A 20,298-nucleotide genomic window follows, 5' to 3' on the forward strand; every position below is an offset into this window, starting at 1 on the left:
CGCGATAGGATTATGAAGATGAAAGGGTCGGAATCGGACATAGGAGGCAGACACCGGGGAAGCCCTGGAGGATCAAGCATGTTTGGTAACGGCGATTACTGGCGGAAAATCACGAAAGAAACCATCGTTAAACGCGGTGTGTGTTTGATTAATTGTTTGATTAGGGGGTTTAGGATTCCTTATTTTATCTCCTTCTTATAGCTTTTCTTTAAACTTTTTATTAAGTTAATGAATTATAAAAGTGTAACTTATGAAACTAGCAACCCCAAACACATTATTACTTTTCAAAAAGTTTATAAGTTATAAGTTGGTAAAAAAAGCAATCCCAAACACCCCCTTAGGGTCTTAACGCTTAGGTTTTACCAACATATAAAAAAAATATCGAAAATAACATTTATTCGATCGGTAAAACCCAAACGTTTGGAAAATCGGTCGCGGTCGTTGTCGGTCCTGGACATTACACCGGTGAGTAGACGTGAATTCGGTCATTTAGGTTACATTTTTAATGGTACATGAACTACAACAAAAATGTCGGTAACATCCGGTCATCTATAAATCCCGCACGTTGTCGGTTTCGGGCTTTATGGTGTTGAGTTGACACGAATAACCATTTAATCATCAAGCTTAAAACATATATATATATATATATATATACTAGTAGAAGTGCCCGCGCGTTGCAGCGGGTACACAAAGAGGATTCGGTTGGTAGCGATTTGCCAATTTTGTACGAAAAAAATAAGAAAGTTACATAACATTAGCAAAAAAAATAATAAATTCAACACAATTACGAATAACACCCTTTTCTTGCATATATTAATATTAGTAGCAACAAGCCAACAACATAAGAAATTGGGATTGATTCCAACGTATATATCAATTATATTTGTTTATAGAATTTGAAATGCACACTAAGTAAACTACAAAAAAAAAAAAAAAATTGGATGTCACCAAAAGGGCTTTTACATAGTTTTGGAGCTTGTGGGCACATCACCGTTGTCTCAAGTATCTAGGCTGAGTTGACTCCAACTTAATTTGTTTATCATCTCAAAGTCTTTACTGAATCCAAGTATAGTAACAACCAGCTGCACGAAAATGTCTTATAACGTAAGAAAGATGGAAGGGCTGAAAACTTAATGTAACTTGATTTAGATAGAACTCATGACATATGAATATTAACGGGAAGTTGTATGAAAGCATAAATCTTCAAATCATCTTAGGACATAAAATGGCAATATGAAACTTACCCGGTTTCTGTTTGTCGAAAGAAGAGTACAACCACTCCAAATCCTACCACAAGTGAGATTTTCATTGCCTGAACAAAAATTCAAGATTTAAGTTAGGAACAAAACACGTTACTTTTTTTGAATATTTTACAAATACTAAATAAAAAATATTAGACCTGTCCGAACGATCCATTAGAAGCCTCCGTGTCTGCGCATTTTGAGATTTTGGTTTCTTCACCCTGAAATACATTTTCACAAACACAAAGATCAAGAAAAAGGTACAAACTTTATATGTCAAAATATACGGTTATAGGTTACAATTTCAATTATATAGAATTCCAGTGGTCAAATGGGTAAATATTAAAAACTTTGCTAAATATGCAACAGTCTTATTTTTATTTGGAAAAAAAATCACAATTTTTCACTTAATGCATTTGAGATGTCATTTGACTTGGAAAACATGCACTGCAAAGGGAAAAAATGGTCAAATTAGTAAATAACAGTTACCCGTTTTTAACAATGGGCAATTATTTGACGACAAATTAAAACAGAAACGTGGAAAATCTTTTCAGAAAGAAGGTGTACCTTGATTAGCAAAAAATATATTATTCAAAAGATTGTACCCGACCTGTTTTAACCCGTTAACCAACCCGCCCATTTCGACACAACAGAGATAAAGTCACTAACTTTATCAACTATCCTTTCTTGATGGCATTGTTCTTCAATTGTTGTCTTGTCACCTTGGGCTTTGTTTGGATCATTTCGTTTTGAGTGCATATTCGTTTCCGCTGATTCTACAAAATCGTCATCAGATTCAACTTGATCTTCTTTTGTAATGATACTTGAAAGATCTTTCCTCAAATCACCAGTACTAAAAGAATTTCTGAGCCTGGTTGAACTTGATGCTTCTGAGTTCTTGAGGTTGAACACGTTTGGACTCGAAACTTTTGATTTTTTAGCATAGATGGTTTCATCGCATTAGTTTTTCATTTTTTCAAAAACCATTTTGAACCGTCTGAAAAAGATACATTTCTAAAATGACTCGTTTCGATCCTAATGCATTTAGCTTTATAGATGTATTAACTGCAAGTCGTTTTAGCCCGAAGCAAGTTGATACATTTCTAAAATGACTCGCATTGTTCTAAATACATTTCTAAAATGAACTGAAGGCCGTCGGTATTTTATTTAAAGTTTAAACAGACCTGTACTAAGGATAGGTTACTTTTATAAAAAACAAATTCAAAATGATACCATAAATCAAGAAAACTAAACTAAACCAAAACTAAACCTAACGGATACGAAACCGAACTGAAAAAAAAATTATATAAAAACAGAGCTCGTTTACCCGAACCCGTACCGAGTCAAACCAAAATAACAGTTTTTTGAGCCGACCGGTTATGACAGAAATGTGAAGTGACCTAAACCCGACCATGGTTTAATACGATCTTTTGTCTAACCAAACCTAAATGAGACCAAAAACTGAATTTGAACAAACAAATAAACTGAAAAGAACTGAAATGAGACTAAAAAATGAAACCAGAACCAGAAGAAAAAAACCAACTAAAAGCCAAACTGAAACAAAACTAAAAAACGCAAAACCAAAAAAACTGCAACGAAAATAATCTTTATTGTAACAAAACCAAAACAAAAAATTTCCTATATGTGTTTATAATAACAGAGCTCGTTTACCCGAACCCGTACCGAGTCAAACCAAATAACGGTTTTTTGAGTCGACCGGTTATGATAGAAATGTGTAGTGACCCGAACCCGACCATGGTTTAATACGATCTTTTGTCTAACCAAACCTAAATGAGACCAAAAACTGAATTTGAACAAACAAATAAACTGAAACGAACTGAAATGAGACTAAAAAATGAAACCCGAACCAGAAGCAAAAATCAAGTAAAAGCCAAACTGAAACAAAACTAAAAAACGCAAAACCAAAAAAACTGCAACGAAAATAATCTTTATTGTAACAAAACCATAAAAAGTTAAACCAAAACAAAAATTTTCCTATATGTGTTTATAATAACAGAGCTCGTTTACCCGAACCCGTACCGAGTCAAACCAAAATAACAGTTTTTTGAGTCGACCGGTCATGACAGAAATGTGTAGTGACCCGAACCCGACCATGGTTTAATACGATCTTTTGTCTAACCAAACCTAAATGAGACCAAAAACTGAATTTGAACAAACAAATAAACTGAAACGAACTAAAATGAGACTAAAAAATGAAACCCGAACCAGAAGCAAAAACCAAATAAAAGCCAAACTGAAACAAAACTAAAAAACGCAAAACCAAAAAAACTGCAACGAAAATAATCTTTATTGTAACAAAACCATAAAAAGTTAAACCAAAACAAACATTTTCCTATATGTGTTTATAATAACAGTGCTCGTTTACCCGAACCCGTACCGAGTCAAACCAAAATAACAGTTTTTTGAGTCAACCGGTTATGACAGAAATGTGTAGTGACCCGAACCCGACCATGGTTTTAATACGATCTTTTGTCTAACCAAACCGAATTTGAACAACCAAATAAACTGAAACGAACTGAAAAAAGACTAAAAATGAAACCTGATTGACAAACTAAGCATTAATCAAAGTGAAATTTGACAAAGAAAACGACAATAGGCGTACAAAAGCTATACATACATGCAATCAAATATGTTTGTGAAGCATAATCCATGTTTGTGACTACCATCTTCAGATCCTTGAAGGTCTTTAGAAACATAATCCATGTTTGTTTATTAAGAAACAATATCGTGCAGACTCTGCACCAAAAAAGGAAAACTATCATATAGTTCATATTAAAATAAGAAAAAAAAATCAATACCTGCAAAATTCTTTGAATGAAAGGCACGACATAAGAAGTTTCACAACCCTCATGAAAAAAGTCAACTTGCTCTACTGCTCAATTTCACATTTGAATGGTGTATACCCCGATCATCAAGAAACACAACTAAGACCAAAGGTATATATTAACTGTTTTCTATCAAAACGGATTCTCAGTAAAATTGTCAAATTTGGCAAAGAACCAATGGTACTTACCATTGGTATCTTTTCCATTAGCCATCATCATGATGTCCTTCTTTCTGAATTTCTCTTCTTCCTTCTTGTTCAATTTAATGATAAAATAGAGATGACCAATTCACCTATAAATAACAACCGTAATAATCAATATTAAAGAACCAACAAAGACCAAATTATCACCTAAACACTTGATCAATCTACAAGAATACAAAATCTTCCCTACCGGTTATCTTTGCAATAGCTTAAATTCAAAGCAGTTCACCTTAATGAACATAAATTCTATTTTTATCTTTGTAGAATATCCAAAACCAAAACATAATTCCATAAAAACCTTTCATCATTTTGTGCCTAATCAACCCAAAATTACAGTGACCAATATCCAGATATATTGAAATACAATACCTACAAAATATGAACCCTAGATATCTGCAACAGATTGAGAAACAAGAGTCAATAAAATTAGAATAAAACCCATACCTACGAAAATTAAAGGGATTCTGGCTGCAGAAAACAGAAGAAAAGAAACGGATTTTCGTATATGGTTGGGATTGAGAGCACGGAATGGGATGGGCTGGATCTAGTTTAGGGTTTAGTAGAGATGAGTTTGACGATTGAATGGAAGGGTAAAACGGGTAGCTAAAACATTGAATCGAAATTTATTGTCATTCAATAGACTGTCACTTGACATTCTTGATCGTCACCGGTGGCCGGAGAAGTAGATAAGCGCCGATGGTAATAAATTCAACGGTGTCTCAGAGAGAGAAAAGAAAGAATGTGAAAGGTTGCTAACATGTATTATAATGTAATATATATATATATATAATACTTCGACCAGTCAGGCGCCACAAACTGAACCAAGCATAGTCCAGCGACGCCAAACTCCTCTTTTAGTAATAATAATGATAATGTGCACCGTTACGTAATTAGTCACTAACGTTTCCTTAAAGTAAAAGGGTTATGATAACGAGTAAGCCATGTCGAATTCAAACTTTTGAATGCCAATGTGTCCGTCTTCCTGATGGCAAAACCGTTCTACGTTTGAAGTTGATAGACGTGATTCTAACCTAATCGAACTCTTGTTGTATACAATAGTTGTGATTTTGCCTAATTGAACTTTGAAAGCCCTAATCCAACTCTGCCTATTTGCCCTAGTTAAACCTAAAGGTGATAATACGAAATCACGTTGTAATTATAGTTTGGCAATTTGAGAGATTTGAAGTAAGATTATGTAATGATAAAATTGTCCTCATCTTTTTTTCTTTCTTTTTTTTCATATGTTTATCACTTCTATTAACTTTTAACGAAAATAAAAAATTAGTACCTAACATTGTTACAAACTTAAAAGTTAATACTTATACTTGTGACTTTTAAACCTCAATACACAACCTTGTTAATTTAGAGAAACGACATTGATTAACCGCGTAATTGTGTCTAGATAATATATTTTCCTATCACCGATAATAATTAGTGTAAATTTTATTGGATACATTAACAACAACAACAATAATAATAATGTATTTTTTATTTAGATGTATTGGTTTTTATTAATCCCAACTATAATTTTTTTTTGTCGTTGTCAGTCTCAACCAATGAATGATTCGGGTTGGGAGGAGGTGGGAGTGAATGATTTGGTACATCAACATGGTTCCCAATCACCGACTCCGCTATCTATAGCTCGATAAACAAAAGACAAATTTATTTGTTTTTATAGGTTTAATTGTCTAACTACTGTAAGTGGCCACTGTTATCAAATTTTCAAATAAGAGTAAACTGCCCAGAGTCCGTGAGGTTTGGTCACTTTTACAATGCATCATAATATGGATTGCGGTTTTCGCTTGAGTATCACAAAACACATAATCAATATTTCCCACGCCTATACCTATATATGATAGAGCCTTCTTTGTTGAAATCCGATCTAAAAGTACTCTCTAAATAAAGCAATTTCCTTTTATCGGAACCAAACGTAGACAAAAACTAAAAATCCACAACATGAATATCTTTGTTATAAAATTCCAACCCTATATCTTTCACCAGAAGCGGAAGAGCCAAGCCATCCATGCTCTTCCATAACCAACAGTCTAGTTTGTCTTAATCTCTCACGTGATGGGTTTGAGGCGGACTGACGTGGGCTGGTTTGCGTGACCGGAACAACATGTTTTTAAGAAAAAATTATCCGGTTTGTCAGTGAAGTGAACCTTTGAGTTGGCCGTGGAAGGGCTCTTCCTGTTAGAGAATATTCTAGATAATAGTATTAGAGTTTTAGTATTATAGTGTTATCATAATTAGGAGATTGTATTTGATTATGTTTCCTTATATTTATTTAATTGTACTCCTATATATAGTTGATCAATAATACATTACACCTTACGGGGTTTTCATTATTCTACATGGTGTCAAAGCCCTTAGGGTTCTAGCCTGTTCATTTATTTATTTTTTCTTCTGTTCTTGTTCTCGTCCTGCCCCGGGGACGTCTTAACACACAAATATAGTTTACTAGCATTACCAAACCGTCACCGCTTTCGGATTATCCACAGTAGATTGTGGCATGTCTCTTTCACGTGGATTACGATCTATCGTTGCGATTTTTACAACTATCTATTTCCTTTTCTTTTATCTCTTTGTTTTGGTCCAGGTTTAACTACAGTTGTCTTTTAGTGCTCAATTTTTGAATTTTTATAGTATTCTTTTATTTTCTGTCTATTTTTTTTTGTTTTGGTCGTGAAAGTTCTTACCCCACGGGAAAGCTTTTATATATTTTGTTTATTTTCCTTTTACGAAAGGTTTTGCCTTCATAATTCCTGTAGCTTTTGTTTTTTTTCCCATCATTAGTTTCGATAAGAGGAAATTTTGTAGTTTCTATTTATTTATTTAGTTTTATTCTTCGGAAGAAATAAATTGCCGTCATGGGTTGCCAAGTCGTTGCTTCAGCCGACTCAATCATGGCTCCTGTTGCCGCAGTGGAAGCTCTTGTCATCAAAGTTTACCGTTCTCTGGCCACGGTCAAGACGCCGCTGATCTTCTTAGGTTTTACAACCGATCGAGTTCTTGCTCTACGTGACATCCGATCGTGTATCTTCACAAGCTTTACGCTTTTGCGCTCCAGTCTGATCGTCCGATTTCCTACCGCTCTGACTGCGGGGAAATGTTAGAGAATATTCTAGATAATAGTATTAGAGTTTTAGTATTATAGTGTTATCATAATTAGGAGATTGTATTTGATTATGTTTCCTTATATTTATTTAATTGTACTCCTATATATAGTTGATCAATAATACATTACACCTTATAGGGTTTTCATGATTCTACACTTTCATCTCCGTAACCAACTTCTAGCATTCTGGTACCAAAACATAGTTAACTTTTTCAAAAGAAAAATTGTCAGGTACTGACTTTTCAAAGGCTCGTCAATGACCCATATATCAAGCCTAGTTTGGCAACTCAGTTACTTTTCTTTTATACATTATTTAACCAATTAAGTAACAAAACTTACACAAATTATTTATCTTCCTTTAAAATATAAAACAAAATTCATGTCATTTATATTAACTTTTTAAATTTAAAGATAAAAACGATAGATATTATATTTCATGGGTCAAGTTAAACTAAGAAAAACGAATTTTGTAGGAAATATAATAAGTAATTTAGATCATTAATTTTAAATTTGAAGGGTTGAGATTAGTTAGGAGCAAAACTAAATATAAAATTAGATGAAGGGTATAAAAGGAATTACATATAGTTGTTGCTTTTTTCTATCCATATGCAAGTCAATGTTAATTCCCCAATCATTTTAGAACGTTCATAACATTTTATACGACAAATTTTTTAAAAAAAATCACCATGAACGTTTTTTAATTTTTAATACGAGTAATATAATAGTAGGGCTTTCTATACATTGTTTTATATGTTGTGGACATTATGTTTTATTTTCATTGTGTTTTACTAAATTTTTTCATTGTGTTTTACTAAATTATGTTTTAATATAGTGTTTTTTTACATTGAGTACAGTTGAAATTATGGATATTTTAATTATATAGAAAATAATATTGAAAATATTAAAGATGATGTTATTATATTATATATATATATACAATTTCCAACTTTTGTTGTATCAATCTGTTGTACATTGTGCTACTTCAATTGTACATAGAAACACGTGGTTTGTATTGTATGTAAACTTTAACAAACATGTGGTTTATATCCTATGTTGACAAACATGTGGGTGACCTTAAAGTTACAGTCATCCCCAACTTCAAAGAAACTGTGCGATGTTACAGTAATTTCTCATCTTCCAGTAAAATTCTCATCTTACCAGGTGTGTTTAAGCTTACAATTGCATTTCATTATTTTAGGGTTTGCCTTTCCCTCTTTATGTGGCTCGGATTTATCTCAGTCGGAAAACCCCAATTTTGTAATTCGGTTGATTTCATGCAGATTTGTTACAGTTGGCGTTAGTAGAGTGATAACATGGCCGACCACAAACACCTATCTAAGACATTAAATAGCATAACAGTTAAATACATCACATGCAGATTCATTTGTTTGATGACATATGTTCTTATTGTTCAACTCTATGTCATTTACAGTCACTAATGCCCATGGATTTACAGTTTTTTCACATCTGGTGCTAAAATGACAAAAATGCCCCTGAATCAACATTAATATGCTTTGATAATCCATTTATAGTTGGACTATTTCTACTAAATGAACATGCATTTTTATCATTTTGCAATTCACAATTTTATGACCTTGAAAGTAATTTTAATAACATGTAAACTACACATGACATATTTTGGGCAAGTCATACCTGCCGTCAAGGTACCGAGGTTGTATACCGCTGACTTGACATGTAGTGCAGGTCAAAGCACCCGCACCGTCACAGTTTATGCATTTAGAAACTTCTTTTTCTCCACCTCCAAGCTCAGCTGTTACAATACCACTTCCTGTGCAAAATCTGCATGATTCTGTAATAAAAAAAATGACATCTATCAAAATTAGAATAACATAATAACATATGCAACAAATGTTAAATATTTATTTGAGATCATAAGTTTCATTAATATTTGATTTTACAATGTGATGAGAAGTACATAACTTCACAGTATTAGCATACATAAATATACATTATTCATTTGCTATGTAATATGAATCTTCAAATAAGATCATTTGAAGTTTATTATATAATCTAACTTGATAAATTTACTAGAAATGAAAAGTTTAAGAAAAATTAGAGTAATTACTTACGCGTCCCAGTTCCATTGCAGGGGAAGCATGGTTGTGTATGTTATTATCTGTGTATGTGGCCTAATAGATCATGAATTATATCATTGTTTTCATTAATTTTTTTCCTTTCTAAAGTATAGTGTTTGGTTAGATGCTTTGACTTTAACTATTTTAACGGATGTTATATGGATGCACAACCTTAGCTCATGTGTCAGGCTTTTTTTAAAATTTGAACTATATGTACTATTCTGATTACATAGCAATTGGTTCTTTACTTTAAAAATTTTGTTTTACATTTATAGGTTCTAATTTAGGGTGTGTTTGGGCTTGCTTATTCAACCTCCTTATAACTTACATAGGTCATCAATTAAAAGTTAGATGTGATGTTCAGTTAATGATACTTACAAAATGGTAAAAACAAGAGGCACACGTATTAAATAACATGCTAATATCATATACGAGAACGAGCCATGTATCTTGTCTTTTGTTAGGTTATTTTTAAATCTTAACTAAATGCTGAATTTTTTGTTACGCAGCACCCGTTTGTTTTGTTCAACCTACTTTGCTGCTACTTTGTTTCAGGTTTGTTTTCTTCACTTTTTGGTTGTATGTATATAACGTTTTCATGTATTTACTTAAATTAGCTCTATGAATTGTGTGGTTAAACTTCTTCGTTCACTATAACAGGCGCCTAGATTAGTTTGGTTATAGTAATTTGTTTCTAGCGTTACCGTTCTTAGTTTCTTTACTATAATCTTTGCAATAAACCTAAATGTCCCTACGCAAGAGATCGCGTTCTGCTTCTCACCTACCGTTTGACACGTCTACTTCGTCAAATCAAACTCATTGTCAATCATCTAGGCACGTTGCAAGTCGATCTTCGTTAGTCTCTCATTCGTCATCCACTTCTCTCTATATTGATAATGGGGATTGTGACAGAATTTGTCAATTTTGTGGTGCCCTCTTTTGGTATGACGAACGGATTGTGTCACTTTCTACTAATCGGTGTGTTAAGTATAATCAGTGTTGCAAAGGTGGACGCGTAGTTTTGCCATTTCCAAGAAGACCTTACACTTTATGACAAATATTAGAGCTTACAATTACATGTTCTCCATGACCTCCTTTGGTGCAAAGGTTGACAATAGTGTTAATCGAGGTCCAGGTCCTTATGTTTTCAAGATTGCAGGCCAGGTTCATCACTGGCTAGGCTCTCTTTGTCCTCCTGCAGATGCTAGACCACGCTTTTTACAAATGTATGTCTACGACACTGACAATGAGATTTCAAATAGACTTCACGCATTTAGTAATGAAACTCATTCTGAGCTTAACGCGGAAACCGTCAGCCTAATATTACGCATATTGGAAAGTTGTAATGAACTTGTCAAGCTCTTCCGAATGGCTAGAGATCTAATTTCCTCCGGTCACATGCAAACTTTCAACATATGCCTTTATGGATCTGATCGTGCTCGTGCTCGTACATATAACAGACCCGTTCCTGGAACTATTGGTGCAATAGTATCCGATGGTGATCCATCGTGTCACCAATTTGACATAATCATTCGCCATAAGGACGACACGCCACAACGCATATTAAAATTGCACTCACTATACATGCCATTGCAATATCCGTTGCTTCTCCCATTTGGTGAGAGCGGATGGTCACCAAGTCTAAAGTTGCGTGAACCGGACGGTTCACAAGACAAAAGGCTGACTATCAACATGTACTACAGCTACGTATTACATGATCGATATAATGTTTACACGTTGTTGTTAAGGGGAGGTCGTCTGTCACAACAATATATGGTTGATGCATATGTCTGTGTTGAAGAAAATCGTCTAGACTACATAAGAAACAATCAAAATATATTTCGTATCGAATTTCTTCAAGGCATATATGATGCAGTTCAACGTGGTGATACCGAAGGTCGAGAGGTCGGCAAACGAACGTTTCTTCCGTCTTCGTTTACTGGCGGGCCACGCTACATGTACAAGCACTATCAAGATGCTTTGGCGATCTGTAAAGTTCATGGCATTCCTCAATACTTCATTACCTTCACATGTAATGTCAAGTGGCCAGAGATTGAAAGATATATGTCACAATTTCCATCACTAAAACCACAGGACCACCCTGATGTTATTGCCAGAGTATTTCAAATAAAAGTAAGGTCATTAATCCTCTTTCTAAAAGAGAAGAAACCATTTGGAGAGGTCGCCGCAGGTAATTTATTTGTATGACCACAAACACATATTCATTTATGTAAACCATTATTACAACTTATGTTGACGTTGCTGCCATTATCATTCGATGTAGATTTATACACCATCGAGTTTCAAAAAAGAGGACTCCCTCATTGTCATTTGCTTTTATGGGTAACTCCTGCATGTAAGATAAGGGACGAAAGTGAGGTTGACAATTATATATCTGCGGAGATACCAGACCCTAATGTTGATCCTCATCTACACAAGATCGTTACTGATCTCATGATGCACGGACCATGCGGTCTGTCGAGACCAACATCACCATGTATGTCATCTGGTAATTGTTCAAAGAACTTCCCAAAAGATTACCAAGAAGAGACGTCATTTGATAGTAATGGGTATGTTCACTATAGGCGCCGGTCAAATGGCCTCACTGTCGTCAAGGACAACGTCACACTAGACAATGGATATGTTGTTCCATACAACCTTGCTCTATGTCTACATTACATGGCTCATATCAACGTTGAGTACTATGGTTGGAACATGCTCATCAAGTACCTATTCAAATACATATCCAAAGGTGCCGATCGTGTTCACTATACTATAACAAAGACCCCTGCCTCTACTGGTACAACCCATTATGAAGACGTATCACACCTCAATGAAATACAAAACTTCGTTGACGGTCGATTCATATGTCCACATGAAGCATGTTGGAGGATTTTTAATTTCTTAATCCATGACAGAAATCCAGTTGTACAAGTCCTCGCGGTCCATTTAGAGAATATGCAGAACATAACTTTTAGGGATAATGATGACCTTGATAGTCTCGTCCACAACCCATACAATAGACGTACCACGTTGACCGAGTGGTTACGTAACAATCAATTTGACAGCACTGGTCGTCACCTTCGATATGTTGACTATGTTACAGAGTATAGGTGGGAATCAAAAGGTTGGATAAGAAGATTGTCTAGAAAGACACCACCAATAGCAAGGCTTATATATGTACATCCAAGTTGTGGTGAGACCTTTTACCTAAGCATGTTGTTAGGTTACCAAAAAGGTTGTCGTTCGTACACTTGCATACGAACGGTGACTGGTCAAATTTATCCGACATTTCGTGCTGCATGTGAGGCGTTAGGATTATTGGGTGATGATAGAGAATGGTCATCTACAATTGATGAGGCATCAAATTGGGCCTCCGCGTCAGAATTACGATCCCTGTTCAGCCATATGCATTTGTATTGTGAGATATCAAACCCACTTGAACTATGGAAACAACATTGGCAAAAGATGGCAGACGATGGGCAACGAACATATGGCATTGCAAATGAAGATGACCTAAGGCAGTATGTCTTATTCGAGCTAGAATTATTACTACGATTAAGTCCTTCTGGAAAAACATTAAAAGATTACGGTTTGCCAATGCCAAATGCCAACATGCTACAACGCCTACAAAATAGGCTCTTGATGGACGAAAAAAACTACGATAGGCAGTTGTTAGCATCAGAACATGCATTGTCTCTAACACGTCTCAACCCACAACAAAGGTTGATATATGACCATGTCACATCAGCCATTTCGTCAAGTCAACAAATATTAGCCCTTCGTATATGGTCATGGTGGAATAGGAAAGACATTTTTATGGACAACAATAATTGCTTCATTACGTTCCACTGGTAAAATTGTATTGGTTGTTGCTGCCTCCGGGATTGCATCATTGTTAATGCCATCAGGAAGAACCGCCCACTCACGATTTAAAATCCCACTTGATTTGACGGACAACTCAACTTGCCAAATAAAGAACACTCAAATGTCTCAGTTACTAGATGAAACGTCTCTTATCATATGGGATGAGGCTCCAATGAATGAAAGAAAGTGTCTAGAAACATTAGACAGATCGTTAAAAGACTTATTTAACAACCCTGATCGGCTGTTTGGTGGCAAGTGTGTATTACTTGGTGGCGACTTTAGACAAACTCTTCCTATGATACCGGGGGCTTCCAACGCGACAATCATTTCATCTACCTTACCAAGATCTTATCTTTGGAGGCATTTCAAAGTGTACAAACTAACAGAAAACATGAAAAAATCTGGATCAAACCCTTATTTATCTTAACCTTAGGTTAATTAACTTCGCCGAAAGGGAGCAAAATGGGTCGAACCCCTTACCCACGCTACACTCTCACTCCAAGCTACACCTGCTGAGCAAGATGCATTGCGATTTCCTCTTCTGTGGACGCACCTATGACCCGGGACGGGAAGAGAAAGACTTTTTTCTACGGCGAGCTTTCTCTCGTAAAGCCAAAGACGCCCCAAGACAAGTTCCAACTGTTGGGAAGGGGACATGATCAATAGAACCTGGCTGGATCCGTCTACACAGACCAAATCTAACATTAGAATAACAACATTCAATATCTTCATTCTCATCATGGTTGGTCGCTGTAGGCGATGGTGATATAGGCACGACTGACATTAACGAACCACAAACCACAAAAAAAATAATAATACCACCACAATACTTGATTCCCTTTAAAGAAAATTCATTGATAGACCTAATTAACTTCATATATGATGAAGAAACTTTGGCCAACCCATCTGCTACAACACTATCAACCAAGGCTATTGTTTGTCCTAAAAATGACACGGTAAATGAACTTAATACAACAATACTAAACATAACACCAGGAACAATAACAACGTACATTAGTATCGACTCCATAGTTGCCCAACCAGGTGACAACAATGCCAATGTGTCTTTATACCCGGTAGAGTACCTTAATCTAATGAACTTTAACAGTCTCCCGCCACTCATCCTTGAGCTGAAAGTTAACGCACCAATAGTACTCCTTAGAAATCTAAATCCACTTGACGGCCTTTGCAATGGCACACGATTAATTATCACACAACTGTTACCAACAATAGTTGAGGCACATATAATGACCGGAAAATTTGTAGGCCGTCGTGTGTACATTCCAAAAATAACCCTAACTCATAAAGACAAGCAACTACCTTTTGAAATGAAAAGAACACAATTCCCGATAAGACTTTGTTATGCAATGACAATAAACAAGAGTCAAGGGCAATCACTAGACAAAATAGGCGTTTACCTTCCAAAACCTGTTTTTTCACATGGACAACTTTATGTTGCCTTATCAAGAGCAACCAATCCTGAATCCTTAAAGATACTGATAGTACCGGAAAATAATGAAGACTATAATTTTACAAAAAACATAGTATTCTCTGACTTTTTGAAGGAAATAAACCATACATGTTCCTAATACTTTATCATATCAATTCTTTCTTACACATAAATACTTACCATTGACACACAACACACAATAGCATCATCAATAATTTTACAATCATTTTTTTTCATTTACCCCTAATGTATATACAATTTTTACACTATCCTATGTAAATGACACAGGACAAAAAAATGACATACATACGTCTCTCCGAGATCAAACCATGTCAGAAACCAAAGGTTATTACAATACGTGTCTTGAAGCGTTGGGTCTCAAAAGGAAAAAAACCAGAATTGTGCTACCTATTTGTTGATCAACATGTAAGTACCTTCAATTTACTATGCATATTATATTATTATATAAAGTACGCATATATGTGACACTTGATTAAACTTATAAAACATGAATTTTTAATAATTTCCCTAAAACTATTGACATTTTCTAATTGCTACAGGCAGACGCAATTGAATGCTTAGCTGACCTAAAAGACGAGTCATACTTTGAAGACAAAATCAAAATTCAATCATGCTACAATGTCAGCAACTACATATCAAGTGTACCCCGAAGATCCATGGCAATATGCCCTCATAAAGCATCACTCATAATTGGCAAGAAGACACAGTTTGTCCCTGTTACTAATGACAACATACCAAATTGCTACTATCACTTCGCACGTTATGAGCAACTTCAAGAACGCCTTGAATCTTGGGATCTACTTACAGGTAACATTCTTCATCATAAATTAAATGTAACTATAATCTAACCTAATTCTAACACAACATTCAACATTCGCAGATTACATTGGACGTGTAGTGAGCAACCAAACTACAGAAACCAAAAACAACTTAACATTAAGAAAAATATACATCAGAGATTTCACGTGAAAACATAATTGATGTGCCCTTCACACAACTCATGTTGATTTAAGCTTCCATGTTTCATAATTAATCTTCTATAATATTTTCAAAAACATGCTACTAATTCTTATCTTTTCAAACAGTGACAAACAAGTGCTCGTCACCTTATGGCCTGGTCAGATTGACTTGATCGACGACAGAACAACAGCTGGAGATACAATTGCCATCACATCAGTCAGAGTAACACAATTTGGCGGTATCTACTATAACTCAACAATTCATTTCACAATATTATGCACATTACCCATTCGTCATATATAATGAAAAACAACACCTTAATCTCTAATTCACTCCTTCATAGGTTTAAAACAGCTCGAGTCAACCTTTCTAACAACAATCACAGTGAATCCAACAGGCCCACATACCCAGAAATACATAGACAGGTATTAAATCGCATAATTAAAATGCCGACATAAAAACTTACATCTATCTTATTTTAGTGGCCATTTGATTTGAAAAATCCGTTATTGTTTCAAAAACACTAATAATAGCATGATTGCGTTTTGATTACAATTTGAAAGGAATAAGAGAAAATCTTTTTTTAAGAAATAAGTTATTGAGCTTTACTATTCATTATCAATGTTTTATGATATAAACTACTTTTCATTGTTATTAACTCACAAAAAAATATATCTATTTACATAACAGATTCTCCGTTTCACTTTGCTATCATAGTTCAACACTTAACGTATAATGTGTGTTTGTTCCAACTACTTCACAAAAACAGGTTGATAGAACTACCGGTGACAACCGAACCACCACAACAGGCAATCCCAATAAAAGTTAGCGACATCATTAACAACATACCACATCAAAACAACGTAAGAACTAATTTACCACAACATTTCATAACAACAACAAAAAAAGAATAAAACCATTAATAACTATATGTGCAGACTGAAGGCAAAACCTACACATGCATAGCCAGAATAAACGAAGTGGCAACCAACCGAAACTGGTACTTTGCACATGCTCCAGGTGCCCAAGGACTTTGTACCCAGAAGAAGAAGACGATGAAGACGGTTGCAAAACATCATTCGCTTGTCGAGACCATGAAAATATCACACCAAAATTCCAGTAAGATAATGCTTCTCATATTCCAAAATATCTATTAAACTGCATATATGATGACATATTAATCTTTTAATTATAATTTTTATATACAATTATAAAATTCCGCATGCATATGTGTGGTTCAACTTTTGTACTCCTATTTTTCACGATTACGGTCGTCAGTGGACAAAGTTATTAGTTCCGTATGTTATGTTTCGCTTTAATTTTTTCGTCTTTCAAATTTATTTTTTACACAACTTCATTAATTCTCTTTATTTTGTTTGTAGACTTTTGATTAATTAAGAAGAATCTTAACAACAGCCAAAGTAATTTTTGTTTTTAACTGTATGATATACAATAGGTGCATGTCATACACATACTACATCTCATAAGACTATTGAATGATACCTAAATTCATATATGACAGGTACTGTTTGAATGCCTCGATAACCGACGACACAAACACAACAGATGTCGTGATCTATGATGAAACAATGACTGATGCACTAAGAACAGAATGCCGTGTGATGGTTTTAGACAAAGGAAACATTGACCAGAAAGTATTGCCACCAGAGATCTCTGCAGTGATTGGTGTTCCAAAGTTATTTGAACTAACTAAAAGGGCTGACAACTCAATATCCGTCAACGGAATAAGCGACACACCAGACACTAATGTTCTTCAGCCCAAATCGGCATCCACATCAACAAGCCTCACACCACAAACACCAGATCCAAAGAGAAAGAGGCCAATGCAAGATGTTCCAGGTATACACATCCTTCAATAACCATTAAATATTGTTATGACCAACGACAATATGTTGTTTATTGAACTAAAGCTTCAACTATCATTCTGACAAATTCAGGTGAAAAGAGACAGAAGATGTAAAGGGGACTCCAACAATGCATGCTTTTTGTTAACACCTACTATAACTAGGTAAGAAACATTTAAATAATATAGCCTAAACACCAGCGATCTTAACACATAAAAAATTGAATTGAAACAGGTTTCACATGTCGAAAATTACGGGAAACTTATTTTGGCGGAACTAACGCACATCTCAAAGACATGGCTGTAAAATTATGCAAATATGTAATTACTAAAAGGCCCTACTATGTAAAAAGGCCTAACTAGATGTTATGTTAAACATAAACAAGTAGGTACATGACCACCAGCGCTACGCGCCACTTTTTGTAACTCTGGCTGTTGTACCACTTTACTTCCTTTAGGTTGTTTAATGCTTAATATTATGTAAATTAAGTGTGGAGTATTCTACAGGAGTTTTTTTGATACTATGTTACATTTTCATAACAATAGCTACGAATCAACAGAAATTGCATTACACTTAATATTCATCAAACAACACCTCAAACCTGCCGCAACGCGCGGGTCAACTTTCTAGTTGTAATATAATTTTGTTTGTTTTGTATATTGGATTGGACCAAGAACAATACTGGGTTGAACTTAAAACTTACGCTGGACTGAGCACGTGCTGGTGGGCTTGGAGCTATGTGGGCTACAATTGGCTTTGGGGATTCAAGAATGAAGCCCATTTGTGTTGTGATGATATGAAACAAGTTGCAATGGATATTTAGGCAGACATATTATTCATTGTAATTATTGGGTTTCTCTCTGTGAGTTCATCTCATTTTGTGTTAGGTAGCTTGGTTATATTATTGTTCATCTTTCTTTCATCATCAACTGATTTGTATTATTAGATGATTGTTTGTAATGTTGGTCAAGAACTCATATTTGTGAGTTTTAAAGGTTTAGGAGGTGTTTTTTCCGGTTGGGTTAATATCTAATAAAGTTTTATCGTTTTAATTTCGCCGCTACAACTTTCTTGTTTGTAAGATTATCTGTAAATTCGGACATGTACATAATGTTTTTAATGTATTATTACCATTGTGGTTTTTACAAATGTATTATTTCATTGTGTTTTGGCAAAGTTATTTGACTAGACATTTTGATTTGGGTGTTATCAAACGTACATTCCTTCCCTTTCATTTTTACTAAACCCACCCCTTCCTCAAGTTTTGCACTAATATGATTTAAACCTTTTTGTTTTTCCTTTACCATTTTGTTATCTTTTATTATTATTTTTATTTAATTTTTTTTATTCTTTAAAGAGTTTTTCTTTAGAGTGTTTTAATACAGTTTTTTAAAAAGTATTTTAATACATTAGAGTTTTTATTTTAAATAATATTTAGCGATAGTTTATTTTTTTTTGAAAAAAATTCGCATTGTTTTAAATCAATTAAGGAGATTAAACAACATCGACTTGATCAACAAGTTGGTTATTTTATAATGTGTCAATAATCTTATACACCTAAACCTAACAAGATATATTCAAAGGATTTTATTTGTCGGACGAGAGACGTATAATAAGATAAAAATATACAAATCATTTTATTGCTTTTATAAAGAGATTATATAATTATATCTTTAAATATATAATAATAATAATTATTATGATAAAGAATAAACACAAAAAGATAGAAAATAAAAGAAACCTTTACAAAAGGTAATCAATATTACTGTTATGATAAGTTTTACAAAAAATGCTAGATGATAGTAATATGTCAAATAAAATTGTTAAATGATTGAAATATAGAGAGGGGTAGGATAAGTACACGAGAGTGTACATTTAGCGTAACTATTCGCTGTTTATTGATATTGATTTTGTTGTATGTTTCAAAAAAATATAATAACTTAAAAAAAACTTTTGCAAATCAAGCTTCTGATTCATCACGGTTAACGATCGATGACGGATAAACTTTACTTCCAGATTTGCCACTGATACTCAGCATATTCTTAGGTGATTCCAATTCTCCGGTTGAAGATGACGAAGACGAACCGAATGTTACAATCTCCAATCGCAAATCATCGTCGTTATTGACTGTTAATATGTTTAAATTAAGCTATTTTAAGTTTTATTTTAGCCCATAGCATGTTAGACCAAGAAAATGAAACATCAAGATACTAACTTCATTACAAATGAATAATCCTAAAACCAATGACGAAACTGTAAGCTATTTTTAGTTTAATTCTTAATTTCTACCTGTTAGTAACTAAAAAACCGCAGAAATCACCACCGCAAGCCTGCAACCAGACCATCACATTGCGAACAACATCCAACCAAGCATAACATCCGTTACCAAAGTATAATCCGATATTGACATTAAAATCAATAGAAGAAGAAGAAGAATAATAATTAGGGTTAGTGAAACGGAATCTGGGATGACGAAACAAAGAAGACGGCGAGAAAGTGTGGATTAATCAAAAACTGCAACTCATTGTTTGTTTGTCACTGAATTGAATTGAATTGAGACTATTATTATTATTATTATTATTATTATTAAGGTGGGGTTGATTGAGTAGTTGAAATAATGGCTGATGATTC

The 20,298-nt window shown here is 34.2% G+C and overlaps 2 protein-coding genes and 1 long non-coding RNA gene across 9 annotated transcripts; 2 read left to right on the forward strand and 1 right to left on the reverse strand.

Annotated features, from left to right (window-relative positions):
* Window positions 1–972: 972 nt before the first annotated feature.
* LOC143553310 (uncharacterized) lies at window positions 973–5,029 on the reverse strand. Of its 3 annotated transcripts, none has more exons than XR_013138809.1 (4): window positions 4,735–5,029; window positions 4,276–4,379; window positions 3,880–4,186; window positions 973–2,017 (listed from the first exon to the last, which is right to left on the reverse strand). It is a non-coding gene; the product is annotated as an uncharacterized LOC143553310 (long non-coding RNA). The 3 variants fall into 3 exon arrangements; XR_013138811.1 differs by lacking the exon at window positions 973–2,017 and adding an exon at window positions 2,904–3,386; XR_013138807.1 differs by lacking the exon at window positions 973–2,017 and having other exon boundaries at window positions 2,904–4,186; window positions 4,735–5,028.
* Window positions 5,030–10,590: 5,561 nt separating this feature from the next.
* Window positions 10,591–13,362, forward strand: LOC143556009 (uncharacterized). Its single transcript, XM_077045449.1, has 2 exons — window positions 10,591–11,695; window positions 11,789–13,362. The coding sequence occupies exons 1-2, from the start codon at window positions 10,591–10,593 to the stop codon at window positions 13,360–13,362; spliced, it is 2,679 nt and encodes an 892-aa protein (XP_076901564.1).
* A 2,074-nt stretch (window positions 13,363–15,436) lies between these two features.
* On the forward strand, window positions 15,437–18,074 carry LOC143553320 (uncharacterized). 5 transcript variants are annotated; one of them, XM_077043350.1, is made up of 4 exons: window positions 15,437–16,921; window positions 17,325–17,662; window positions 17,761–17,831; window positions 17,902–18,074. In XM_077043350.1, exons 1-3 carry the CDS (start codon window positions 16,761–16,763, stop codon window positions 17,781–17,783), a joined length of 522 nt encoding a protein of 173 aa, XP_076899465.1. In that variant the 5' UTR covers window positions 15,437–16,760; the 3' UTR covers window positions 17,784–17,831; window positions 17,902–18,074. The 5 variants fall into 5 exon arrangements, with proteins under 5 accessions (XP_076899465.1, XP_076899484.1, XP_076899478.1 ...); XM_077043369.1 differs by having other exon boundaries at window positions 15,437–16,665; window positions 16,741–16,921; window positions 17,761–18,074; XM_077043363.1 differs by having other exon boundaries at window positions 15,437–16,040; window positions 16,146–16,921; window positions 17,761–18,074.
* Window positions 18,075–20,298: the final 2,224 nt, after the last annotated feature.

Source organism: Bidens hawaiensis, unplaced genomic scaffold (genome assembly GCF_021521415.1).
Source record: "Bidens hawaiensis isolate Kalapana, Puna unplaced genomic scaffold, B.hawaiensis_p1.1 tig00001032_1, whole genome shotgun sequence".
NCBI classification, from domain to species: Eukaryota; Viridiplantae; Streptophyta; class Magnoliopsida; order Asterales; family Asteraceae; genus Bidens; species Bidens hawaiensis.